Source organism: Drosophila gunungcola (assembly GCF_025200985.1).
Source record: "Drosophila gunungcola strain Sukarami chromosome X unlocalized genomic scaffold, Dgunungcola_SK_2 000050F, whole genome shotgun sequence".
Classification (NCBI taxonomy): Eukaryota; Metazoa; Arthropoda; class Insecta; order Diptera; family Drosophilidae; genus Drosophila; species Drosophila gunungcola.
Window position 1 is genome coordinate 132,094 of NW_026453194.1, and position 27,709 is coordinate 159,802.

The 27,709-nt window shown below is 38.2% G+C and overlaps 1 protein-coding gene across 3 annotated transcripts; it reads left to right on the forward strand.

The window, feature by feature from the left end:
• Window positions 1-27,709, forward strand: LOC128261081 (serine/threonine-protein phosphatase beta isoform). Of its 3 annotated transcripts, XM_052994531.1 has the most exons (7): window positions 1-537; window positions 2,662-3,108; window positions 4,031-4,066; window positions 23,130-23,477; window positions 24,039-24,382; window positions 25,318-25,452; window positions 25,514-27,709. In XM_052994531.1, exons 1-7 carry the CDS (start codon window positions 486-488, stop codon window positions 25,625-25,627), a joined length of 1,476 nt encoding a protein of 491 aa, XP_052850491.1. In that variant the 5' UTR covers window positions 1-485; the 3' UTR covers window positions 25,628-27,709. The 3 variants fall into 3 exon arrangements, with proteins under 3 accessions (XP_052850491.1, XP_052850492.1, XP_052850494.1); XM_052994532.1 differs by lacking the exon at window positions 4,031-4,066; XM_052994534.1 differs by lacking the exons at window positions 2,662-3,108; window positions 4,031-4,066 and having other exon boundaries at window positions 25,514-26,705.

The window sequence follows — 27,709 nt, forward strand, 5'->3', positions numbered from 1 at the left end:
CGAACGGTCACACTCAGCTAGCTGGCGAGTCTGACAAGTTTTGTTATTGGCGGAGAAAAAACCAGAATAGAAATTACGGTGGTTTATAAATTCTCAGTTAAGCCGATTTCTCAGTCCCCATTATTCTCTGTTCTGACCGATCTGCGATCGACTCCGAATCCCAAAAGTCGAGCGGCCGTGCGTATTTTTTTCTGTTTTTGCCTCCTCGTGTGCAACATTCAGTGAACTAGAGCGGCCCACCGAAAAAGATAAAAAAGTGAAATTGCCTTTTGCGGCAAATAAGAAAAAATATTAGAAAAAAAAAGAAACGAAAACAACAGTTGGTAACTAAAATTGTTGTTTACAATAAAGTATTTAAGTATAACGGGCGTCGCTGTGTGCGTGCGTGTGTGCGTGTAGTTGTTGCGCCAAAAATTCCTATCGGAATTTTGGAACAGCTGGCCACAACAACAAAACGCGGCCAAGAACAATTTAGCTGCTGCAAAATGGGCGATTTCGATCTGAATGTGGACAGTTTGATACAGCGGCTGCTGGAGAGTAAGTACACTTTGACCCCCCTTTGGATTTTCCCTCCAGTCCCCCCTCCGTCCACGCCCCTGTCCTTACCCCCATTTTAATTTATAACCCAGTTTATCGGTGTGTTTGTGTGTGCGTGTGCGTGTGTGTGTGTGTGTGTGTGTGTGTGTGTGTGCAAGCGATTGCATTTTCTAATTATTGCACATTGTTCGCTTAAATGAACGTAGTTTTTCTCTGTTGAACCCCCTTTCTCCGCCGCCGCTGCTGCAAATGTTTGAATTTGACTCTTGAATCAATTAGTTTTAATTGATTTTCATTGCTCCTCTCGAAAAACAACAACAAACAACAACAACATCGACATACTGTTACGCTCATTAGCGTTTACATAACGCTAACAGTGATCGAGCTGTTTGTCGTGCTGTCTCCCTTTCGCCGCCTGTTTCCCAATGATTTTTGGCTATATAATTATCTATCTATATCGGACGCCCATGACGTCATCGAGCTGATAAACGCGGGTGTGATTCAAAAAATTGCCAAGAAATTGTCGGTGCAGGAGTGAAATCACATGAGTCTCGATAAGGAGATTAGCGGTAAAGGGGACCCACTGACCGTTAGAGGGGGACCACACACTCGATCGTGTCACGCGACCATCGCTAGGGGTACAGTGAATATCGGTTGAGATATTTTTTGCTGTTAAATACCAATTTGTTTTCGCTCCCTATAATGAAATTTAAATGTACGAACATATGATTTGTTTATTTTGTTTAGTGAAGGCGAATCAGGAAGACAGTAAACATCGGTTTATTAAAACATAAAAGAGCACTGAATATATCAAAAATAAAGCTATTTTTGTAAAGCTATCGATCAATTCAGACCACTGCCTCTAAAATCAAATCGAATTTCTGATATATGGTGAAAAATGTTGTATGTTTGACTCGCGTCCACAGCGCTTAGGTGCCAAATAATATTAATGCAATAGGGTCTGCTGTAGCCGATATCTACCGTGGGGGGCTTAGAAAGCGTGGCAGGGGTTGTGTCATCGTCGTCATCATGCAACCTTCCTGCAAAGCGTAAGAGCGCTAAATAGTTTACATTTTTGCACCGTCCCTTCGCTTCGATTTCAGTTTCCCTGCTGCCAACATCTACTAGTGTGTGCGAGGGTTGCTTAAGCCGCTTAGCGCTTGTCTCGTTTTGCAAGTGCCAGCCAATGTCGAAGATGCGACAGGACGGGTGCTTTCGTGGGGGTTAAGGGGGGGGGGGGGGGGGGGGGGGGGGTTTTTGCTTTGGCCGACGGGGAAATTGCATTTGAACATTGCGATTTTCGGTTCTGTTCATTTCCGCAACGAGTTTCTCTTTTCCCCGCCTGATTCTGCCTTTCGTTTTCCCTTTCCTTTTTTCGTACGACAAGATGACGACCCAACTACAGTGATTACTGAGAAGTAGAAGCAAATATATGTCTCAGAGTTATCTAAATTTAAACTATTTTCACAACCATTTTTTAAAAATTTGTTAGGATTGACAATTAGCTAAAAATATTTTTTTCACCAATTCCTATTCAAACTAACTTCTAAATTTGTAATTGATTGAGTGATAACTGTTATGTATTTAAATAAAAATTTTATATTATTGTGATACGAATTCGAAAAATAATAACTGAACAAGATAGTTGTTGGTAGATATTCTGTTTACAGAATGACCACTGTGTGTGTAGTAAACTGCTCTCAGATGACAATAAGGGGGAGATTGGGATGGATGGTCGTGGTAGACCCACCATTTGTCAAGGTCATCGAGTGGGCTAGGTCATGGCACTGCGGGCCCGTATTTCGTCCCCCAAAAAATGTCATTAATTTTGATATAACGTAGCGTCATCAGCCTCTGTCACCGGCAGTGGCAAAAGCAGCAGCAGCGACAGAGAAAAATTTCATTTGTCAAATTGCAAATTGAAATTGAATTTTAGGGCACTTTGCCGGACTGTCGTGTTTCTCGCTTTTCCGAGAAGGATGGCATTTTCGCTCTCGCTTTTCTTATTGTGTGTTTTATTTATGTGTTTTTGTTTTGGTTTAAGTATCCCTTCCCCGCCCAGTTTTATTTTCGTTTTAAATCTATATATATATAGATATATTATATGTGTGTATCCATCGAAAGACTTTAAAAAGCAAAAAGAGGCCGAAGAGCACGCCCAGAAGCTGCTAATCGCTCAACAATTGGCCGCCGCCGGCGGAGCGGCCACCGCCTCAGCGGCAGCCGCCGCAGCCGCCGTTTCCGCATCATCGCCCACGATCAGCAGCAGTTACTCGGCGTTGGCGGCCTCTTTTGGATCCGGATACGGATCGGTATCGGGATCGGGATCGGGTTCAGGATCTGGGACCGGATCTGGGACCGGAACTGGGACCGGGACTGGGTGTGGGGCCAGTTACGAACCGCTGGAAGAGCTCACCGAACAGCAGCGTCGACTGCTGCAACAGTACTCGATATCGCCGCCCAGCGAGACAATGATATCAGCCGACGGCGACCAGATCACCGTCCATCATCCGCGCGAGGAGCCCAAGAAATCCAGATTGAAATTGCGCGACTTTTTCGTCGCCGAGTTTGGTACTACCACCTAAAGTAACCTTGATCACTGTTGATTTTGATGTTGATGTTGATGTCAATGATCATCATCATATATCATTCCACTCTAGTGCAATGTAAACAACACCAGAAAGCGGGTGTTGTTCCCACCCCCCAAAACCCCACCCCCAGCCAATCACACTCCCTCGAAGTAGCGTGCTGTCGTCTCCCCCGTTTCCACGTCACTGGAAAAAGGACCCCTGGCGCTTGTTTCCCCATCAGCCAATCCAATCCGAATCGATCAAATCCAATCCACACTTATCAATTTAATGCCAGCTCACTCGCTTTTCACACGGCTAAAAGCTTGGAAAGCACAAAGGGATGCAATTCCGAACCAATGAGCGAATACATATCCACTCAATCGGCACAATCCTGGCTGCACTCCACTGACAAAAATTGGCTTTTATCTGCTACTGCATTTGTGCAATGTCATCAATCAATTCATAATTAACCATTCACAGAACAAAGCCCATTGACAAGTCGACTTTATGACTAATTCTCAGAAAGTTACACTGAATCGGTGGGAAAATACCATTTAAAAGTGGAATTCTACTTAAATTCTTATAAATGAATTCTTATGAATAAATTTTCTATGAAATTGAGTTCAGATTAGTAAGAAAGTAAAGTAATGATCAAAATAGTAGGAAGTCCAATAATGAGTAATCTCTTCAAGTATTGCATCTAAGATTTCCAGATATATATTTTTTTATGATCGATAACGCCAATTACTTTCTGTTTAGAATAATCTTTGGGCTGTCAAATACAGTAAACACAGATTTCGCTTTGCTTCGATCACCCAAAATACTTACAAATAAAAACGATTAAATGGGCAAGAATTTAATAATATTTATGATTTGGCATGCCTTGTCTGTTTACTTTCCCGGAACTGCAATCGCAATGTCAGGGCCAACGCTTGACCAACACCGCCTGCCCCGATTAGGTACATATCGTACTTTATAAAAATATATATGTGTTTGTTTGTGTGTTATGTAATGAATCTAAATACCCACACAATTCCCCGTAAAAGCCACAATCCAAATCGCCTTCATCTAATTGTTTTCACACGACAAAAACCCCACCATCGTCAAATGTAATGCGAAACAAATTATATAAATGAAACAGATAAAAGTGCAGAAAAGGGTTGCAAATTGGGATGGCATGGGGATTTGGGGGCAATTGTTGTCCAAAAAAAAATCCCGTTGAATGTGACACGCGACATTACAAACAACTGCAGCGCTTTCGTTGGGGGTGATAAACAATAATCATAAACTATATCAAAATTGATTGGTGCTGAGTGCGCAAATAGTTAATGTACAAACTCAGGGAACCTAGTGAAAACGTGCAAGGGTTACAAACCGGCAATGCAAAATTCATTCTATTTCGGTAACGTGACGGTTACCGATTTTGCTGGTCCTTCCTACCGATACCAATCAAGAATTGACCTATACAAATTACTATTTAAATCCCTGATAAAAATATGGTGTCAACCAGGTTCTAATGAATCAATTACAAAACATACACTACCAACTAATGAGTTGAAAACCTTAAAATTAAAAAAACTAAAATGAACATGAAGTTCAGAAGTTTTATTCAGTTTCCCAGTTTTCCCAGTTATTCCAGCTAATTTAAGTTCTATGAACTGGAACCCGTTGACAGTAAACAAAAAAGTTTTTCAACAGTTTAAAAACTCAAGAGTGCAGAGCAACAAGTTACCTTCCGAATATCGCAATTATCATGCCAAGAGCCTTAACCCCAAGCAAACTGAAGGGAAAACCTTAACCCCCGTGAATGATTGCCATCCCCCGTTGTTATATGCTGCACTGTGTTATTGATTGGCCTGTTGTCCCATTTTTCGCCCATTTCGCACGTGCTTGGTGCCAAGGCTCGGTGTTCTCCGCCGCTCCAACGAAAAAGTCAGTGCCGAGTCATCCTTGTCCCAGTGACAGTCGTTGTGTGCTGGTGGCTGGTGGCTGGTGGCCTCTCCAAGGGTTCCGTTCATTCCGTGCACTGACAAATATCCTTCGTTATTTTGATGCATTTCTAATGTTTGTATAATATTTGTATAATTGAGTTGGCAGATTCTCCGCCCCCATTTAAGGCTTTCTCGTGTGTCGTCGATGTCGCCAAAAGTCCTTAGAAATGCTCTCGCATGCCAGCGCTGTCATCGCTCTTGTCGTTGTGCGATTACATGCCCTGTAAAAACGTGCACAACAATAAGGTGTCTTGAGTTTGTGAGGCCTACACATGAATTCGATAATTAAATGTGTATAAAAATTTCAAAAGTTTGGGGACACACTTTTATAAAATTCAAATCACTTATTAATGACAACGACATCATTAATTTGATAATAAATTTATAAACTATTCACGTCAATATGATATGTTTTACGATTGGCTTTTCTTTTTGACCTTTCTTGCCCTTGCGACAGTATAATTCCCAACTGGTTTTATCCGTAATGTGTTAGCAATTTCAACTCTGATGTTCGTACATTTCTATCTTGTGAAACATTTATATATATGTATATATATTTAATTTTGTAATGAATAATAATTGTGACTATATAGTACACAATTATTATTCAAAATTAGAATTTGTTAAGATAACGTGGGTATCCAGTTGTTCGTATTGTTATTTCTTTTTGTTTAAGAGAAGGAATATCTTCAAGTTTGTTTGATTAGCGCGCGACGTTTATTGAAAATATAATAATTTGAATGTCATAACCTTCACTTGAGTCAATCAGCGAGGCATAATAATAATAATAATAGCGAACAGAATTCAAATTCGGCAATGCAAAAGAGCTGGCAATAGTGGAATAGGGCCCAAAAGCAAAAACGGGCGATAACTGGCATTGCGTGCTCGGTGATTCTGTTATTCTGTTAGCAAAGGGCCGTTGGTATTGGATTGGGCGATCGGTGGGGAGGCTCGCTAATGCCTCCGTTTCCATTTAAGTGGTTTTTGATTAGCTTTCGCCATCGGCTTTTGGCACATGCGGGGGGTACTGAGATATGGAAGGCGGGCCATGATTTGGGCGATTGGATAGTGGGTAATGAGAGCTGCTTCAATTGCAATCTGGCACAAGCTTTTCCTTTGACGCAAATACAAACGAGGGTGGATCGATAAATACCTACCCGGTTCCGACGATATTCTCAGTTAACACGACCTTTGACCTGCACGCCCATCTGTATGCATGATATTATTCAAAAAAAAAAAAAAGATTACAAATCTTTTAAATGCATAAGTCCCGTTGAATAGTTTAGTTAAATAGTTTTGTGTATGTAGCTGTAATATAAATATGCCGGCACTATCTTTGTTATATATTTACATTTCTGGCCAAAGACACCTCATGATTCTTTCAAAACTCAAGTATCTGAACGCTTTTTTTATGTTCCGAATGGTGGCCGAAATCTCTTTTTCACCTCCCTCCGCCTTTTTAATTATGTTTACCGCTAGTCCAGTCGAGTGCCATAAACACCGGGATGAAAAACCAACGAAACAGAAAGCCACAAACAAACAAAGCAACAACCGAAACAATCAAAACAACCTGGCCTGCATCCATAATCGAATATAGCTATAGAGCGCAGCGAGAGATATGAGGAAATTGAGTGTGAGCGGCCAAAGGGGCAGACATCAAAATTTAGTTGCAAAATTACAAAGAAATAAAACACCTCATGCATGCTTAAGCACAGTAAAGCCACAACCAAAATCCACACTTCTCCCTAATTTAGAATGGGCAACTAAATTATACTATTACGATTCATCTCTTATAAAGGGATTTCTTAAATTCTTTTTAATGAAATCTAGTTTAAAATCATCATTTGGGATTGTTGAAATGTTGGCCTGTCGGAAAGTAGGGAATATTAGAGGAAGTTCATACAATGTTATATATACATATTTAGCTTACAACAAAACATGTGTAATATTTGTCGTCAAAAATAAATCTGAATCTATGGTAATCACAGCTGCAATTAAATTTACAATTTACAATAGTGATAAACATAGAAAAATGCAAATTTAAAACATATTAAATCATCTGATGAAAAAGAACTTACGAAAGGGGTGTATTTTTTTTTTTTTTTAATTTATTGAGCTAAGAGTATTTCCAGAACCACTATTTTCTGCCAGTGAGGTGTGAGCGGTAAGCGGCTACAGTTAATACCACAACTGCAATTGTTTTAATTATGGTGTTTCCGCGCTTTCGCCTTTCCCTTACATCTGGTTCTATTTTTGTTTTGCTGTGCGAACAGACGTATATAGCACGTTATATAATGTGACACTATAATTCGCACCAGGGTCCAAAGCCACCGTGTCCGCTGTTCAGCACCCTAAGCACTGGGGCCAATTTCACCTGCCGCCGCCCACGTTTTGTCACATTTCGCGCACTTGGCAAATAAAAACGAGCGGCAACAGCAGAATGGGCAAAAAAGGAGAACGAATCGCCAGTGGCGCAAAAAAAAATGTTTGTATCTAATGACACGTGGGTGTGTGTGTTGCCTTCGTGTGTCTGTGTGTGTGGGTCTTGGCTAAAAGGATACTTGAGGGCTTAACAGGATACTTGGCCAAAATTTTGAAGGTCACCACGGCAGAAAGCAGGTGAAAAAGAAGGGGTGACCATTTGACCCAAAAAAAAAAAATAAATAAAAAATACAAAATTTCTCGTTTACTTTAAGAGAAGCACACCCAACACACAGCCACACACACACACACACACACACACACACACACACACACACACATTGGCAGCTTAATAATACATTTGACCTTTTGGCTTAGTTTTTTTTTTTCTTTTCTTAATTTTCGCTTTCCATTTTGCGGCGCCTTTGCCTTGCTTAGCATTGTAAGTTGGTTTTTTATAGTTCGGTCATCTTGGCTCGACGAAGTTGTAAATGGCTGTTGCATACTTAAGGGGGTTGAAGGGGCTTGAGGTCCTTGAGCTTGAGGATAAAGGAAAAAGGATAGGCGGGCAATGGCATAATTTCGGGTAGCGGATTTATTGCTCAATGTGTGAACAGAATGTGTAGAAAAACACAGTCAAGAATAGCGCACAAATATTCCGAATTTGGGTGGCAATTCAAAATTTTCGTAATGATATAGGTATTCAGTAACGTGCTTAGACCATAAGCCGTTCGAACCGTATTGAATATAACTATGAGCTGTTTTCAAAACACTAACTTTTTTTAATTATTTTAATACTCGAATTTTAATATGTACATTGTACACCCAGAGAATAACCTCGTAGTATTTTTTTTTTTTTTTTTTTAAAAGTGTATATTTATTCAAAATTAACAGGTATACTGCTACCTATGTGGCAGCTTGAGCAGGTTGTAAATATAGGGGATAACAAAATTTTGGCATATTAGATTATACATTAATTCTACTTGATTTACATCTTAAAACCTCGTAGTAAAATTGAACATAAATATATATTTTTTTTTTTAAAAATAAACATACTTATAAAAAATATTTAATTTTAATGACCCATTTCGTAATTGAACTAACAGTTTGGCAGTTGCTTTCGCAGTTACTATAATTGCTGGCCCATTTCTCGGAACCCTTTGGCCCCTTTCCTTTGCGCCATGTCCATTGCATACTTTTGTGTGCATTTTTTTTTTTTTTTTTTTTTTTTTTTTATATGTATATTTTTATTATTCGATTAGCACACTGCTACCCAAGTGGCAGCTTAATCTAATCAGTCTATTAATTAATTCAAATACAATTGTCTATAGTGTTTTTCTTAAGACTAGTAATTTAAGGTTACATTTTAGGTAGAAATATTGTTAATTTTGTTTTTCGAGTTAATACATATTATGTCAGAACCCGGTCAGGTAGGTCTTGAGGGTGGTGCCGCTTCAGTCTTCTTCTAACGGTTGTCTGAGGGTCAGCGTAATTAATGGCCGCAGTTCCAAGTTTCCTGGCTAGGCTGTTAGGATGCGCATTGAGTCGTTCCATGTACTTCTTTGAAATAGACTGCAGCTTGTCGCCGATTTTGGGCACCTTGAGGTCGCGTTCTATGTCGCTGGTTCGCATATACCAAGGAGCCCCAGAGATCCTCCTCAAAGTTTTAGACTGTAAAATTCGGATCTTGTTAAGATTAGATTTCGCCGCAATGCCATAAACTTGAAGACCGTAGAAGAGACTGGGCGCTAGTATGGCCTTGTAAATCATGACCTTGCAGCCCAGGGATAACCTGTTGCGTGGGGCAAGTAGCCATGACATACGAGCAACCTTGCTCCTGAAGGAGTGCTGTACAGCCGTGATATGCCTCTTGAAGGTAAGTTTCTTGTCTAGGGTGACACCTAGGTATTTATACGCCTGATGGTGCCTGATTGGACTTCCATTCAGACTGACTTTTGTGTGCATGCAATTTTAATGCCTATTGGCATTATACGACTTCCCCCCGCCGCCCACCTTGTGCAACTTTCATGAGCCAGGGAGCTCTGAAAATATAAATCAACAAAGTTTTCTCCCAGAAACAGTTCCCAAGGGTGTCCGGGGTCAGTGGTGAGCAGTTTCCAAAATGTCGCAATCTGCTGCTGTGCCGCACAAAAACATGACTTGTGGGCCCCCTAGGAAAACCAGAGGGCATGGGGTCCCCACGCTTCGGGGGAATTCACTTTAAGCTGCTTAGGGAGCAGTTCCTCAAAGGAACCTGTTCAAAGAAACCAATTTGTCTCTTATTGCTGATAAGTAAAAAAAAAATCACTAAAAGAGCGCACAAATAGAAAATTGTTTTCCTAAAAAGGTGTGATTTTGCTGATGAGAGTTTGCGGCCCAATAGATTTCTGTGAACGTACTTCGCTATATTTTCCAAAAGTATATAGCTGATTCTGTTCTTGGAAAGAGTTCTGCCGTAAATTTCTGTAAAAATTTATTTTTCGTGTATACAACTTTAACATTTTAGGTTATTTATTTGGCAAAGAAATACAAATTAGTCTTCCGTCGAACACTCTAAGTGCAATTCGTTACTTCGTAATCCTTTTTCTTTTCTACTCACTTCTTTTTTCTTCATGTGTTGCTATCAGGAAGCAATTTAGTTTAATGAAAGAGGAAATGGATTCTAGCCTTATCCCAAGCATCTATGTTGTTTGCACCTCTGACAAGTTGTTCTTATATTACAATAAGTTAATCAAGTTTCAATTTCTTGTCGGCTGCCAGTTGTTTTTGCACCAGTTTACCTCAATTGCTCAACTTTGTGACCGTCTTATTGCCACCCCACTACCACATATACACGGCACACGTGTGCCTAAAGAATTTAAGGTATTCCTCGACTCATTTTTGAGCCCCTAAAAGTTGTAATAATTTTGCCAAGTGCCTTGACCTTTAGCCAGGCACACACCCTAAATGGTCCTAAAAAGGCGTAGACGAGTTACAAACAAATGATGGCCAAAACGCATTTGTCTCGGGTTTCTTTCCGGTCATTGCTAAATGTGGTTAACAGTAAGCTCCATCACTGGTAAATAAAAACGATATTTCTTGTATTTTATAATCAATTTAAATAATTTTCGCTTTGATTTTCAACCATTGTGGTTTTTAGTTATTTTAAAAATTAAAATATTACTATTTTTCATTTCACGGTTTTCGGAAATGATTTTAAATCATTGAACATTGCATTTAAATCAAATTTATTTTAAATCTAATATTTTCCCGATAAATAACAATTTTTTAATATTTAATCATTTCATTTTATGTACATTTTAATGAATATTATGAATTAATATTTCATTTGAATATAAAATATAAAATTTTGAATTCAATATTCAGATATTTATTTTCACTTTTTCATATTTTTATGAGTGTTTTCATTTCCATGCAGAGTGGTTCCAACATCGCTTTTAAGGTATTCTTTTTATACACAACGACCGTAAATACAACATTTTACGAATCAACTAAATGAATAAAACTCATTCAAATTCAATTAATTTTTGCGATGGCAGCACTAGAAATAAAAAGGGGCGGAAAGCCAGCGTTGAAAAGCTTCAATGCCGTCGACACCCACAACTCACCTCAACTGGCCCGAATGTTGTTGAAAAATTAAAAAGTGACAACCCAATGAACAACAAAACAAAAACACAAGTGCATGTCAAAGTTACGAAATGAAGGATACAAAGGGTATAACAAAGTGTAAATTAGTAATTGAAAGCTTACGCCTGACAGTCGGCCATTTTCATCATTCAATGGATGAGACAGAAGGAAAAAGGAGTTAAATATTATGAAAATATAACTCAGACTCATTGCCAAAGACAATGTTTTAGACCTTAATCTGCACGTTGTTTTGCTACTGGAATACTTTTTATAGAGCAAAAATTATACAAAGTCTGAAAGTCTTATTTCGTTAGTTTAAATGTTGGAAATAAAAACTCCGCAACGTCAGCTAACACAGTTCAAACGCCAAACAAGCCGTAAATAACTTGAAACCGAAAACAATTTTCAAGGCGAAATGTAAATTAAATAAATGTATATAATGGTTTTCTCCGCACCCACAAAACTTGCGAGCAGAACCGAAGGAATTGGGCAGCGTTGTTGGGGCGTATCTTGTTTTTGTTGCGGCTTTTCTTGTGGCTGCTTTCAATGTTTTTCTTATGATTGTTAATTAGCAAATAGGCATTGCAAATGTTTAAACAATTGTAGCAGGGGTGACGGCCCGAAGGGATGGTTGCCAGTCCAATTGTGTAAACACTGCGCGGGGCGGCAATATAATGGATGATTCGATACACAGATAAGCTAAATGTAATGTTATGTAATACTTGTGTTTAGGTAGAGATCAGCGGGAGTTCCAACAAAATCTTAGAAAATAAATCAGAAGGTTTCAGTTTTATTTTATACCCATTATAACTAAAAGAATTGATAATTATTGAAGATTATACTGTACTACTGGTAGGGTTTTCCTAAAAGTGATAAATCTGGACTGTTCAATTATTTTTGGACTAACTAATAAATTAAATTGAGTACTTAAAGTTAAGTTACCAATTAATGCCGAACTGATTTAATAAATTGAAGACAAGATTGTCTTTAATGTATACATTTAAAAAGCTAGTTATGTGAGTTTTGAATAGTTTGGCATTCCTTTCCATATTTTTGTGAAACTACATAAATTACAGCATATAAAACATCTCCGCGGAAGTGTGGCAAGAAGCCGGCGTAAATTAGGTTATTCGACGACCCTCAGTTGAATGGAATTGAATCAAGGGAACCGAATTGTGCGAAGAACAAGAAATTCAACCACGGCCAACAAATATGTAGAAACGCTCATTACTCATACGCCATGTATGCGCGCCGCTGTCTTTGTTCTTCCTCGTTGACTCGTTGTTGTCGCCGTTTTTTCTTGTTGTGGTTCTTATTGTTGTCAAAATGGAATGGCTATTTTTAAGGTCGACCGAGATATACGCATGTGTATCTACTTCCAATTATTGGCGATAAGATAAGTTGGAAAAACGTTTACAGCGCTCAAAGGAAAAACAAGAAAAGAAAGTTAAATTTGACAAACCGAAGATTCTCTACCCTTGCATTTTGAGGGTCATTGATTCTTCAGAACAATTATATTGTTTTACTTACGATGTTTATATACCTTATAAGGTCAACTGCTGCACAAACATATGGCCAAAGAGTATGATACCATCTTCAGGGTGTAATAACAAAATAATCAGCCGCAAAATTGGGGATGCCCGGTGGCTTTTTAGTGGGTGGCATGGGTGGTTGGGGCGTAGTGGAGAACCGGGTGGGTAGCAACAACAACTGCGGAAAGCTTCCGCCTACCGCCTGTCCTTCGTTCGTTCGCTCAGCGTCTACGACACAATCATAACGAGGCGCTAATTAAGCAAAAGCTCCAAGTAAATAAAATGGAATTTGCACTCGCAGATATAGAAACAATACGTCGACGTAAATACCACCGCATGCATCTCCGCCTTGAAAAACCCCCTATTGAGCTATTGAGCTATTTCCCTGAATTATATGCAAGAAATTAATTCCTCATCCAACATCCAATTTAGCTGAAAAACTGTGTGACATTCACAATGATTTACACTAGAAAAGTTGGAATGTTAAGTTAAACATCCCATGATTGTTTTAATTTTAGTTAAATAAATCATGTAAGCTTTAGAGAAATATTGGAAAAGTTTTACTTATTTGTTTCGTAATTTAACAATCATTGCGAAAAATATATATTTTTTAAAAATTAATTTAAATTAATTGATATTCTGAGACAATCTATTAACAAATTTTTTTTTGTGTAATTACTATTGGCACGCATTTCTCAATAAGATGAGTATTAAATGAATACCACGAAAGTATCAAAATAAAACTTGTGTGGTTCAAAAATAAGACCTTAGATTACAGTCTTTGGCACTTATAGAAATGAAACTAAAAGGTAATGGTGTTTTATTATGTAGTATTTGATTAAAACTAATTTATTAAAACTAAACTTTAAGTTATTTTTTTGGGTGTAGGAATAGTTAGTGGCGTCGATCATCCAAAGTTGGTGCTGCTCTCGTTTCGCCGGCATCCCTTTGCTTGTTACAGTTTTGCAGTTATGTCGCTCGATAAATAGCCAAAGGCGATGACGACGACGACTACGACGACGACCAGTCAAAGCCAAGTCAAATGAGTGCAGTTGGTAGAACTTCGGTGGGCTGGTTGTTTGGCGTTCGGCGTTCGAGGTGCTGTGAGTGTGAGTAAGGGGAAAAGCAGGGAGCTTCTTACAAAATCGATCCTACTCAGGCGAAAGGCGAAAGGCGAAGGGGAGTGCCAGTGTTAGTGTGTATATGGCATTTTCAGTGGCTGGCCGAGCGCCATGCCCGCCCCCTTTTCACCCGCCGTCTTGCCTTTTGCTTTTTTGAGTTTTCCATTTACCATTTTCCAATTTGCCAGACCAGGCCAGGCCAGGCTGGCAGTCGAAAAATTAAACCAAAGCAACGGCAGCAGCGGCAGCAATATGCTAAAAATAAATGTTTATTTTATAAGATTCTTTCTGCCTTCCCTTGCTCTCGTAGTTGGTTTTGTTGCACGCGTTGGCAACTTTTTTCTCTTTTTCTTTTTCTTTTTCTTTTTTTTTTTTTCGTTTTTCAGATTGTCATTGTTTGTTTCCTGCGTTTGGGACACGCGGGGGAAAATTCGAGGGCAAGCTAAAGGGAAAACGCGCCAAGATAAGAAAGGAAATGGAGGGAAAACTGATGCCTACTTTATGCTTCGAGGGGGAGATGTTTTTCCATGGTAATCATTCGAAATCGCTTCGTGTGTATTTCAATAATACATATTATGAATTATTAGGTCAACATCGATGGGGGTATTATAAAGTAAATAAATCTGTTCTTTTCTTTTGGTTTTATGCCAAGTTGTACTCTTGTAGATTTATTATAAAGTATTATTTGGAGACATGGAAGGATACGTAAGTTGATAACTAAATTATGACTTTTAATTTCCTAATCTTTAATCGAATCTTGTTTACTGTGTTCTAGTGGCTGCAAAAGAATCGAATGATGTATGATGGTTTATTGTTATTAATGATGTTTTAAATTATGGAAATAATTATAATTGGTTAGCCTAATAAAAACATCTAGTCACTTGAGTTCAGAACGTTTCTCTCACGAACTAAAACATTAAATCACTCGGATTAAGTAGATATTTTTGCTTCCTCACCGAATTCCCATCCACATGGTTAAAATGCGACGACTGAAGAGGTTGCAGATGGAGAATTTATTGCGTGGATGAAACCAAACAAAGGAAAGTTAGCCAAGGCAACTTCCTACATTGCTCGGCCTTCTTCACCTCTGCTGAGTTTTATAGGCCAGTTGTTTTGGCCACGTTTAGCCCATTCTGGTGCTCTTGCCGTGTTTTAAACAGTGTTATTTATTTATTTCGCAGCTCTGTTTGTTTTCTGTTTGTTTGCCATTCAGGACGTCAGTGTTGTCGCTGCTGCTGCTGCTGTTGCTGCTGCTGCTGCTGTTCCTTGGGCGATTCTTTGCTCTGCTTTGGCTGCCAAGGCAGAAATTGATTTTTATAAATAGCGCGCATACGCAACGTGGTACGCACTGAAGTAGAAAGCACACGCGACTGTACACGAAACATTTTCCATGTGCATTTCGAATTCGACATTCCCCATTCCCCATTCCCCAGTCCCCATTCGCCATTCGCCAAGGCAACAACGCATAAACATCTACAATAGATCGCTCCAATGGCCACAGTGAATTCCTCCAAAGAGCTGCACAAATTTGATTTGATTCGATTTGTTCTACGAAATGCGTTGGAAAGCGAAAAGCGAAGGCGTCAAAGGGCAGAGCTCGAGAAAGCATCGTGTGCTCTTTTTTTGTATTTCTTAGCCGTGTGCTGAAGTGGCGTGAGTTTCCCCAGATGGCCAGCAATTAAGAAATAAGCGAACAATTTCCGGAAAATTCAATTCGGTTAATATTTAATGATTATGATTGCGTTTGATGATTGCAAATAAAAATTCCGAATTCGAGGTGATCCTAAAATATGCTGAACGGAATTGTAATCGATTTGGGTAAATTCTTGACTTCAATTAACTCCATGTGTTTATACCAAAAGGGCTTAAAAAAGTCATTTATTTTATCTCATCCGATGTCAAGTATACATAGTTTTCAATTGATAACTTTGGGCAAAGTCAAAATTCCGTTACATTTCTAAAATGCTTGTTATTTAAAATGGGCAAACGTGTTACGAAATCATTTTCTCTTTTATATTTAAAAATAGTATTTGATTATAGCGCTTGAGGATTTGTAAACATTTGCACCAAAAAGTGTGTATTCGTTATTGGAAACAAACTAAAAGTTTCAACACTTTGTTGCTTCTCCGTGCGCCTAAATTCATTTGTGCAGCACAAATTAAACAAATTTGTGGTATGTTTGGTTATATTTCCCTGCTTTTTCACGTCCCTCTCCGCCTCTATTTGGCCATCTTTTTGATCGCAATTCGCAACTTGTTTAAATTTAGATTTTCAAAGTTTGCTGCTCAATTTCATTCAACAATTTCCAGGATTTTTTGTGATTCTCTTGCTCGCTTCGTTGCGGGCTGAGTATTTATTGGAACAAATTACGCATACGCCATGTGGGCCCCCGCTCAACTTTGCACCAGAGCTTGTCAGCAACCCTTAAAACTGCTGTGCTGCTGTGTGATGTAAACGGCAAACGCCGTTATAATCAGCGCTAATGTGCTTAAATGCGGACTTTGGGGTAGGGTTTAGTGGCGTTGAGGAAAGGTTTTTGAGCTAGGCTTAGGTTGGGTAACCAATGAGTGCTGCCCGGTTTTGGTCCACCTTTTCTGCGATATGTGTATATTTTGTTTAGCCGTTTACCATACAAAACATGCCTTTTGGTCGGCCAATTAGTTTTGGCCGAACCCAAACCCTTCCCCCCTTTGACATTCACCCACCTAATCTGTGCCACCAAGTGGGTCAATGTTGAACGGAAGTATTTACGAAAGTTTATTTCGCCAATTTCTGGTTTTCTCTTTCCCTTGTTTTTTTTTAATCACTTCAAATCACGAACAACGTTGGCAGGTTAAAGGGAGATTTCCGGTTTGGAATTTTTGGGAATCGGTTAAGTAAAGATTATCGTCAGGCAAATCTTGCTTTTAATGGGTTGCAAATCTCGTTTACTTCACTTTTGCATTTCGAGTAATCGAAAGCGTTTTCTGCTGACCAACAAAGTGGGTCAATGCAAAACGGAAACAATTACCGATTTGCAAATGAATTGTTTTTATTGTTTTTGTTTTTCAAGGCGCCAATTTCAAATGAAATTTTCGTGTTCTCATCCCTAATCAACGGCCCAAAGGCGTTCATTATTCGATGGTTAGTTGTGGCTGTAGACGTTGTTATCTGTGCTTCATTTGCTCGAATTTCAACTTGAGCACGCAAAGGACGCAGGACGACCTAGGCCATGGTAGTGGTATAGTGTCGGTTGTAGTGCTAGTGCTAGTGCTAGTGGGCGTGGCACCTAATGGGCAACAGTCATTTGGTGGGCCGGAGTGGCATGGAAATTCAGCTTGGCAGGCATTAAAGTCAAAGGTCGTTGGGCCGGTGGTGGGTGGTCCAATTACGAAGTGGAGAGCGTCAAAAGAACGAGATTTCGACATTAAACCTCGCCCACACAGCAATAGTACACTGGGGGAAATAGTTATTCATTATATTTATCAGGCTTTTCAAGAATCTGTTCTGTTCTGGGTTTATAAATTGAAAACCGTTTAGAGTTTGGTAACTTGCTTGTTAACGCTGTAACATGTAATTAATAATAAAAACCTTACTAAAGTACTTAACACACTGTTGCTAACTTTTTCTTGACTAATAAAATTGAATACATATAATAAGTGCGGTTTTGTATCGTTAAAGAATGGTTAAATGTGATCAGATTAAGGACTTGACCCTTTGAAAAGTTTTATAAAGAAAAAATAAATAAAAAAATCTTGTCAAACTAAATTAAGGGAATATTATTGTTGGTAAAATACAAAAATCGTAAAGATTTGTAAAAAAAATCATTGTATAGTAACTTTTGTTACTTTGTTTCTTATTAAAAATTACAGTTGTCTTAAGATTTTTGTTCTGAACTTGAGTTATAAAATATTGCTTCGATTTTGTATAATTTACTAAATATGTTGTAATCATCATTTCATTTTTATTTTGAAAAATTAGAGATAACAGTACTTAATGTATTATGTGCTAAACAATAATCAAAATCAGATATTTGTAGAGCCACAGGAAAAACTGTAAACTTTGAATTTTATATATCACATACTATACATGTTTGATATCTAACTTAAGAAAAGTTTTAACCAGAGGGTGTTTTGATTAATAATCATCAGTTTTTAAATATATCAAAACACATACAACTTAGCGCTTAACGACCCACTCATCTTGCTCAACAATCAATCCATTTTGGCAAAGTGTTTGAAGTTATCCCCCGCAATCCATACCTGTAGTCTTTGTAGGCGTTTGGGAGGCGAAGAGGCTGAGTGACCGCACTGTTAATTAAATCGTTAGCTTACCTGCGCACAAATTTGTTGCAACCAGAATAAGGTGTATGCAGTATGTAGTGGAGAAGGATTCGTCTGCGGTCGAAAGTTGACGGGTCGAGAAGAAATAGGAGGTGACGGGATTTGATTGCTGTTCAATTTGCGGTGTGGAATCAATTTAAGCTTGATTGGAAATGTGAAATTAAATTTTACAGTCTAGAAATTCGTGTTTTTGGTGCTGAAGCTACTGTAATTAATACTGGCCTTAAGCTGCTGCTGGGAATCTTCGAAGAAGCTGAGCCTTTTAAGCAACCTTTTACCCTTTCTGCTATTGCAATGCTGCCCAAGCGGTCTTTCTCCAACTTTCTCCCTCAGAGTATGGCCTTTATTTTTGGGTGGAGAAAAGGTCCCTGCTCTTAATTTGCTTTTGCTAAACTTTTCCTGCGCCTTATCTACTCTCGTGTTGGTCGTGTATTTTCTTCGCCTCCTGCGCTATGTCCACAAACTTTCATCTCGGTAGTTTTGCTATCTAAATGGCTTAACATTTTCATTCAGCTCTTCCTGCCGTTCCTTGCCAAGTTTCCTGCTCAGTCCTTCGGCGAGTGTTTAACTTCTGGCAGCTGCTGCCCTACTTTGGCCACGCCCACAGCCCACCGCGCACCGCCCACCTCCTGGGAGTTAATCGGGTCATAAAATGTCTGACGCAGACGCTCCTTTGACTCCATCAAATGTCTGTGGAGCCATTCCACGTTGCGGGAAATTGTGAATCTCGTGATGGATTCCGTTTGCGATGTACGCTCTCGGAAATGAGTGAGTTAGGGACAGGTATCACGAGATCACGGGGTAGCAATATCATAAAATGTTTGTTATAATATAATATAAAAAGTAGGAGTAGGTTTCCAAATCTCTTTAAAATGTGTCCAAAAGTATGCACTTTAAAATTAATTTTCTCTTTCGAAATAAACCCAACGAATATAAAAAGTAGATGTAGGTTTTAAAATCTCTTTAAAAGGTGTCCAAAAGTATGCACTAAAAATTACAATTATTTTTCGAATTAAATCCAACGGACTTCTAGACTTTAAATGTATTGGTTGCATACTGTTCCACAATTTTAGAACTAATTTGAATACCTCTGTCATTTCCGTCGCATTGATTGAAATGGGCTTATCTATATATATATATATAACTGTTGCAGCTTCTCATTTGTATTCCTACATTTTTAATTTGTCCGCGGCACAAGAATGATGACATGGGGGCGATAATGAAGGGAAGGGAAGGAACAAAACCCATGGTAGTTCGCATCCAGGGAATGAGGAGCTCTGGGCTAAGACTTGTTAATCATGATGAACCAGTTAGATGTGACAACAGTCAGGCAGGAAGTTCCCATGTGGTTGGGCTTTGGAGTGGATTCGGCACGTACGATGTTCTGATGCCTGCGTTGCGGTGCTGCCTCCTCATGTAAAATGCATGATAAACAAACATGCGCGTCTTTTTTGCTTACGCATAATGTTACATCGTTCGCCCACCCAACAGAGCCACCCAACCGCCGCCCAAAAACCACCCAACCGCCGCCCCCTTCGTGATGTCTTCTTTATGCTGACAAATGCCTGACAGCCTGCGAGGAAGTGGGCAGCCAGCCGGGTTTCGTGTGGAGTGTGGAACATTGCGGAAATTTGCATAAAAATGAAAAATAAAGAGCTTCCCTATACATCCATATACGAGTATCTGCCCACATCCCATCTCCACCAATGTTTTTTACTTTTTCATTTTTTTTGCCACATGTGTGTCAAAGTGTTGAGCTTAAAGCAGCACAGATATGAAGCATAAATGACAGCTGTGATCACCAGCTGGGTCACAAAATTCCATGCGGCCAAATCAATTTTTCAATGGCTCTGTCCCGAAACAATAAATTGAATTACATAAAAGTTGTTAAGGAAAACTGTGATATTGTAATTTATACAACAGTATAACAAAAGAACTGAAAGTATCGACAAAATGTGCAGTTAGTTTTGATAGTACCCATTTTTATTAAAATTATAATATATTTTATTTATCTAATTCGATTTAAAAATATGATAGTAAACTGAAAATTTTGAAATGTTTAAGGAAACTTAAATAAAGATTACTTTTTTTTTTTGATACTGTTATAAATATATAGTTTTGATAATGGGCGTATCCTTTTTTAAGCCAAATAATCTGGGAGAAAAGTGAAGCAGATGTACTCAGAAATTCATGCACAGCCGGAAGTATTTCTGTGATAAGTTTGGGTCAGCGATTGCATAACGCAGTGCCTGAAAGTATGCAACAGCTTCGGCACAGACATGCCGGTAAGGAGTCTTGCATAACTTAAACGGATTCCACTTCTCTGAGTGCATGAACCCATGGCTTGCATAATTTAGTGTATTTAACTCCTCCTCCGTCGGCTGCACAACCACATCCATTCCATCCAGGGTCCATGCTGATGCTAAATTGCTGACACTAACCACATACTGCAGCAGCAGAGTGCAAAAAGTTCGCAGAAGAACTTTGCCCCGGTTTTCATTAAATAAACTTACGGCTTCCGGTGAAAGCAAACAATAAACTGTGATCTTAAGACTGCATTTTAAAGGTACGCAAAACAATTGAAATATATTGGTACTGAAAGTATTGAATTTCAATTCAAAACAAAAACTTACAAAAACTTAAGAGCTGTTGATCCTGATTAAATATATATATTTATGTTTTAAGGTCAAAAATGTATTTTTTAAACTTGAACCTTTCCTAGGAATTATAATATCATCATCCTTCAAATTAATTTTTTTATTAAATGTCTACTTCTCGTTAATTCGTCTTTAAATTATTCAATAAATCTGAAATATATTTAACATTATATATTTTTTGAAGTTATTGTATATATTTTTAAAGAACGAATCATATAAATATTACTATGTTATCTTTAATGCAACTATGACACGTTCACAGCCGGTATTATTAACTCTTAATCTAAATCCCAAGCACTTATGGCTATCAGTTTTGTGTTGATGTGTGAATTGCTGCTATCAGCGATTGCATTACATTGCCAATGGCTAAAACCTCATCACGTAATCAGACACTTATTATTACAAACAAAAACAATTTAATAAAATGTTTGGCTAGGTATTAAAAACTGAAAATATATTTGCAATTTAAACCAGATTTTTAACAACTATAATATAAACTTTTTTACCTGTTCCACGTGCAAACGTCATACACTACGTAAGAGTCTAATAACATAATAATAAATTCATGTATCGTTATTGTTTTATGACAGCTTTATATTAATCTCGATTTTCAAAACTCTTTTATTTTATTGTGGAACAATTATTATACATTTATAAAATGTTTTTTTTTTTTAAAGCAATTTACCTGCTAAATTCCATTCCTCATTTCTGCAATAAATTAAAGGCAATCCCGGACAGTCTTTCCATATCGATGTGCGATTACTTTAATTAACCATTACTGAAATCACAGCTGCGGCAAAGTGCATTGCTGACGTTTTGGGAATTGGCTTTGTGTGCTTGTCAGTTTCAGTTGCCGGTTCCACAAGCGACCAGCTACCCACTTGGCCAAGCCCACTCCCACTCCCATTTCCATTTCCAATCCCAATCCCATTTCCACTGCCACATCCGCATACCCTTCCCTGGGCCACATGGTGCTCCATTGTTTTTAGGGCAGCCCCTGCTCTCGACCCAAATCCAGAGTTGGCTCACAACTTCCGAGGCAAGGACGAATGGGGATTGGGCTTGTCTGTTTTCCGAGCCAAACGCTGGCCCAGCATTTTGCTCTATCCAAATTTAATTAAATTTTTTGTGCACGCGCACACACTCTGACACTGACAGAGGACGACCTACTTGTATTCCCTGGATAAAGGATAGCACTATCATCGTTTCCTTGGCTGGAGAGCGTTTTTCACACAAAATTAATTGCAGCATAGTGGGTGTGGAGGGTGGTATGGGTGGTTTTTTCGATATGGCAGCGTGACTACGCCCACTTGTTGGCCAAGGCTTCGAGATATGGTCTCCAAGTAATAACAACCTGCAATTATTCCCAAGAACAGGAAGTGGGAGCACACAGTTTCAACTTGCGCCATTGTCAAATACCTACGACTGCGGTCACAACAATAGCATTGTTTTGTTATGTTTTTAATACCAACTTAATTTTTGGTTAAGCAATTTGGTATGTCGTAGTTGCAGGTTGGTTAGTATTGTAAGGAAATTTGTAAATATATTGAAAATTCCGCTGCATAGATCCTGTTTTTTTTCAAAACACAAAGGAAAAGTGGGCATCATAATTGTGATGTTAATTATAACTTTAATTAATTATAACTTTCGACTGGTTTCAAACAAGTAGTTTTAAGAAAAGAGCAATGACATAAAGGACGCAACTAGCAAAGCCCGAAATTTTTGGAGTATGATTTAGGAATTATAAAAAAAATTAAAAACATATTTTTTGGCAAACCCCATGTTACCCATTTTATGCAATTCTTTCCATAGTGCTTTTTGTTCCCCGAGCCAGATTTAGAAAATACAATTTCTTATTGTGATTTTTTGAAAGCCATGATACAAAGCCCCATGCAATAGAATGGCAATTTTTTATTTAATTGCTTTTTTGCTTTGTAGAATATTTTTGACAACATAATTAAAAATATATACGCACCTCTTCAATTGTTTTGAGCGCAACTGGACATGCGCAAAAAGCATTCATAATTGCATGCACGCAGTTTCGCTAGCGCCATAAAAAGTATGCAAACATTTCGTGTGGCATTGTTTTGACTCGCCAAACCGAACCGAAACGAACCGAACTGAAACCTCCTCCTCTTGATTCTCCATTTGTGGTCCCTTCTCCTCCTCGTGTCTGCGTCGATAGTTCGTGCTCGTCTGTCCACAGTCCACAGTCCACCGTCCACCGTCCTCCGTCCACGAAGCGGTCTGTTTTGCTAAAACGTCAAACGTAGGCTAAGCTCTCTAGTTGCCATATGTATTTACCACATCCATCCAGCCGTGGAATCCACTAACACGCCGTCCACTTGCAGTGCGCAGCTGCCGAACGGGCAAACAGGTGCAGATGACCGAGGCCGAGGTGCGCGGCTTGTGCCTCAAGTCGCGCGAGATCTTCTTGCAACAGCCCATCCTGCTGGAGCTGGAGGCCCCGCTGATCATCTGCGGCGACATCCACGGCCAGTACACAGACCTGTTGCGGCTATTCGAGTACGGCGGCTTCCCGCCGGCCGCCAACTACTTGTTCCTTGGCGACTACGTCGATCGGGGCAAGCAGTCGCTGGAGACCATCTGCCTGCTGCTGGCCTACAAGATTAAATATCCGGAGAACTTCTTCTTGCTGCGTGGCAACCACGAGTGCGCCAGTATTAACAGGATTTACGGTGAGTTCGAAACTAAAATATGAGACCTTTTTGCACAATTTTGGTTTTAATAAATGCTCGAATTCTTTAGGATAGACTAACTTTATGCGGAAAAATTATTAACGAAGCAATTAGTGTGGGTCAACCTCTTCTAAAGAATTCGCGGTTGTTTGTTTCATCATTCTGTTACTATTATAAACTAAAAATAATTTTTTTTTTTTTTTTTTTAAACTCTAGTCTACCAATAAATAATTAAAAATTAAACAAGTGTGGGTGTGGTTTTTTTTTGTGTTTGTTCATGTATCCTTCTATCTTGATTTAAACAAAATTGCGGTTGTTTTGTAAAACTATTGGAATGCATTTGTAATAATAACTAGGAAAGGGGCTTTCCTGATTATGGCAATTTAAATATATTTGTTGTTATTTACCTGATTTCGGCAATTTTGAACATCTCAAATTTAAATTGTTTCATTTCCCTTTTGTAATGTAATAATTTGTCGGGGCATTTCAAAAAAAAAAAAAGGTATCCAAGTTACCAACAGAACCCATTGTTCCACTACTAATCTTGTATCCTGTGTGCAGGCTTCTACGATGAGTGCAAGCGCCGATACAACGTCAAACTATGGAAGACCTTCACGGATTGCTTCAACTGTCTGCCTGTGGCCGCGATCATTGACGAGAAGATCTTCTGCTGCCACGGCGGCCTCAGTCCCGATCTTCAGGGCATGGAGCAGATCCGGCGGCTGATGCGGCCCACGGATGTGCCGGACACCGGGTTGCTGTGCGACCTGCTGTGGAGCGATCCCGACAAGGACGTTCAGGGCTGGGGCGAGAACGACCGCGGGGTGAGCTTCACCTTCGGCGTGGACGTGGTCTCCAAGTTCTTGAACCGGCACGAGCTGGACTTGATCTGCCGTGCGCATCAGGTGGGTCAAATGAGTCAGGCTACGCAGAAACATGGAACCTCGCTCTTAAATTTAAAAAAAAATGCTATTTGATTTGATTGCAATGCCTAGTTAATTTACATTCAAAATCCAATACACAGTTTTTTTTAAAAACTAGCCTTTGGAGTAAAAAGGATTGAAAAACTATCTTATAACCATATTGAATTTAAGTGGATAGTTCTTAAAAAAAGAAATAGTTAAAATGTAGGATAAACTTTTTTTATTAGATCAAAATTAATAAAAATCAATTTCTTAACATGGGATAATAAACGTAATATTGAGCAATATATATATTTAACTTGATATAATTGGAAGATTTATATTAGCTCATTAAAAAAACAATGCTTTAAAATATAAATATGTAGTAACTCGCATTTAATTAAATAGAACTTAAAATTTTAAAGTTCTTTGTATTATCTTATTTAATTTGAATAAATAATCCTAATGAAGGAAATGGTTTACAAGGGATAAAAATGAATAGATAAAGTTTCCAAATTGGAAAGTGGATTTAAATTGGATTGGATAAACGAAATAATTAACACAGTATGAGCAACTCATCTTAAATACAAACGTTCGTAAAGTGTGATTTCACTAGTGCAACTATTATAAAATAATTAGATATTATTTATTCAAACGTTTTGGTTTATATTTTTCAAATTACTTAATGCACCTTTCCAAAAGACCAATTAACTATTACCGAGCCAATTTTAAAGGAATGGTTTAGCAAATGACATTTTGGGCTTCAAAAAATCCTAAGAGTATAAAAAAAAGACTGAGTTTTTAAAAATACTTTGTTTAACTGCCTTGAGTTTTCCTATTTCTAACAAGAATTTCGGTGGACTTAGATTGGTCGATTTCCCGAAACGAAATTGTTCTAAGATGACCCTAATTTTTGAATGGTTTTTTATATTTCACAGGTTGTTGAGGATGGTTACGAGTTCTTTGCGCGTCGTCAACTGGTCACATTGTTCTCGGCGCCAAACTACTGTGGGGAATTCGACAACGCCGGCGGCATGATGACCGTGGACGACACGCTCATGTGCTCATTCCAGGTGAGATGCCCAAACCACACACTGCCCAGTGAAATTTGCTTAAGGCGTCCATCTCTTGCAGATCCTGAAACCATCCGAGAAGAAGGCCAAGTATCTGTACAGCGGCATGAACTCGTCGCGACCCACAACACCGCAGCGCAGCGCCCCAATGCTTGCGACCAACAAGAAGAAATAATATATCCATCCGCTTCCATTTCCTTAAAGGTTCAACAAACAACAGAAATAAACTTTTACATAGATACACACATATATATACATATAAATATAAAGGGTTAGAGAATGAGAGTGGCAGTAGGCAAAGGGCAGATGATAAATTAAATGTGTGAGCTAACGATAACGAATCCAGCTAAATCGAAGTGCATAAAGATAAATCTGTAAACACATTGCTCGTCGATTCCTGCATTTGAAGATCTGTTGAATGGCAACTATGACAACTCTCCCTACCAGCAGTTCCCTTCCTCCAAATCATCCCCGAAACATGCAGATAAATAAATAAATTAAAAAGTACAGCGATGTTAAGCAATGAATTTATATATAGGCTTATAAATGTAAACTATATACAATATACTTATATATTCATAACTACAAGAGAGACGCGAAATCAAACCTTAAACCGACAACAAAAAACAAAAAAGGGAAAGCTAAAGCAAAAGTATCTGCCCACTGTGCGGCTTCTTTGGGGTTGGCACAGTGGGACAAACCGCATGGACTAGCTATCAATTTACCTTTACTTTTACTTTTACTTTTTAGCCGTGCGCCGAGCTTACAAAAATTCGCAGCAGTTGTTCGATTTTTGGTTTTCCTCCTATTAACTAAGTGCGCATTACAAATTTGTCTAACAAAATCTTAAGAAAAATCAAAAACCAAGAAAGCAAATGATAAAATAGAAGAAACGAAACAAAACGAAACGAAAAAAACCTATGTATTAAGCTTAAAACAGTTCAACTCTGTGTGTGTATTTTATTTATTATTTATCTATAAATATAAATATATATATTCTTTTTGTCATTGTTTAATTAATTTATTGCTTACACTACATTTATAAAATGCATAACAATTAAACTCTAACATCTAATTTTTGTCATTATACTCAGTTTAAGTGGCAAAATACTGTTAACCTGTTAATGGGCATTTAACAATTGGGGCTTGTTTTTCAATGCCTAAACTTTACCTAGAGAAACCCAACCTAACCTTAACTTGCCTCACACACAAAAGGAAAATAATAAAAACAAAATACAAAATATTTAATTTAACGAATTTTGAAAGCATTACTTCGAGTACTTGAAACACCAATTTTTGTGCATATTTAATTTATTAATAAGAATCGGATAACGAATGTAGAAAGCCGAATAAGTGAATGAGTAAACGTATGAAAATATATAAGTATATACAGAAGGAACGAAAGAGAAAACTAATTTTTTCATCGTCGTAACTTATTAGATATAGTGCCTTTTTTGCCTCCCAAATAAAATTCACAAACGATAACGAACATGTAAACTAACAAATGGTTTATACATATATACAGATCATATACATATACAAATACAGCTAATGACAGCTAATTAGAAGGGCGAGTACTGCGTTTATTTTGTAACAATTAACGTAACCACAGCTGATCCAATTGAGTATTGCTAACCTCATTCTATTCTGTAAACATTAATTTTCAATAGGTAACGTTTATATGGACAATTTATGGAATGATCTTGAGGGGCTAATTAAAAAAGAATTTAAATTGATTTAAAAATAGTAAAGTGTTTTCCAAAAGTGTAAATATACTTTTGTTTATTTCTATAAACGGTTTCAACTTATTTGAGCAGGGCTAATTTTAAAAAATTTTAAAGTAAAATACACTTTCTATGATTTAATGAAATTATAATTGTTTGATATTTAAAAACAAGCGATTCGCTATCTTTGCGTCCGGTGTACATTGTGGTTTTAAATTTATATGCATCGAAATAGGACTCGGGCGGCAAACAAGTCAATTATTGCATTAGAAGTAAACCAAACAAAAGAAGCATGAACAAATAAACATGGGAACTGTGAAGCGATTTAGCATTTTAGCTTTGAGCTGTTGCTTTCTCACCCTCCAATTTGTTGTTATTTCCGATCATTAGAAAACGCACCACCCAATTACCAGCATCAGTTTCGTGTGTGCGGAGGTGTGAGTTGCATTCGCATACAAGTTTTCACATAAATACACACACCTGCAACCATACGAGAATTTATATGTATATGTATATGTATATATATATATATA

Coding starts and splice junctions, on each gene's coding strand:
- LOC128261081 (XM_052994531.1), top strand. CDS start 486: ATGGGCGATTTCGATCTGAATGTGGACAGTTTGATACAGCGGCTGCTG. Junction 538..2,661: donor GATACAGCGGCTGCTGGAGA/GTAAGTACACTT, acceptor ATCCATCGAAAG/ACTTTAAAAAGCAAAAAGAG. Junction 25,453..25,513: donor CGCTCATGTGCTCATTCCAG/GTGAGATGCCCA, acceptor CATCTCTTGCAG/ATCCTGAAACCATCCGAGAA.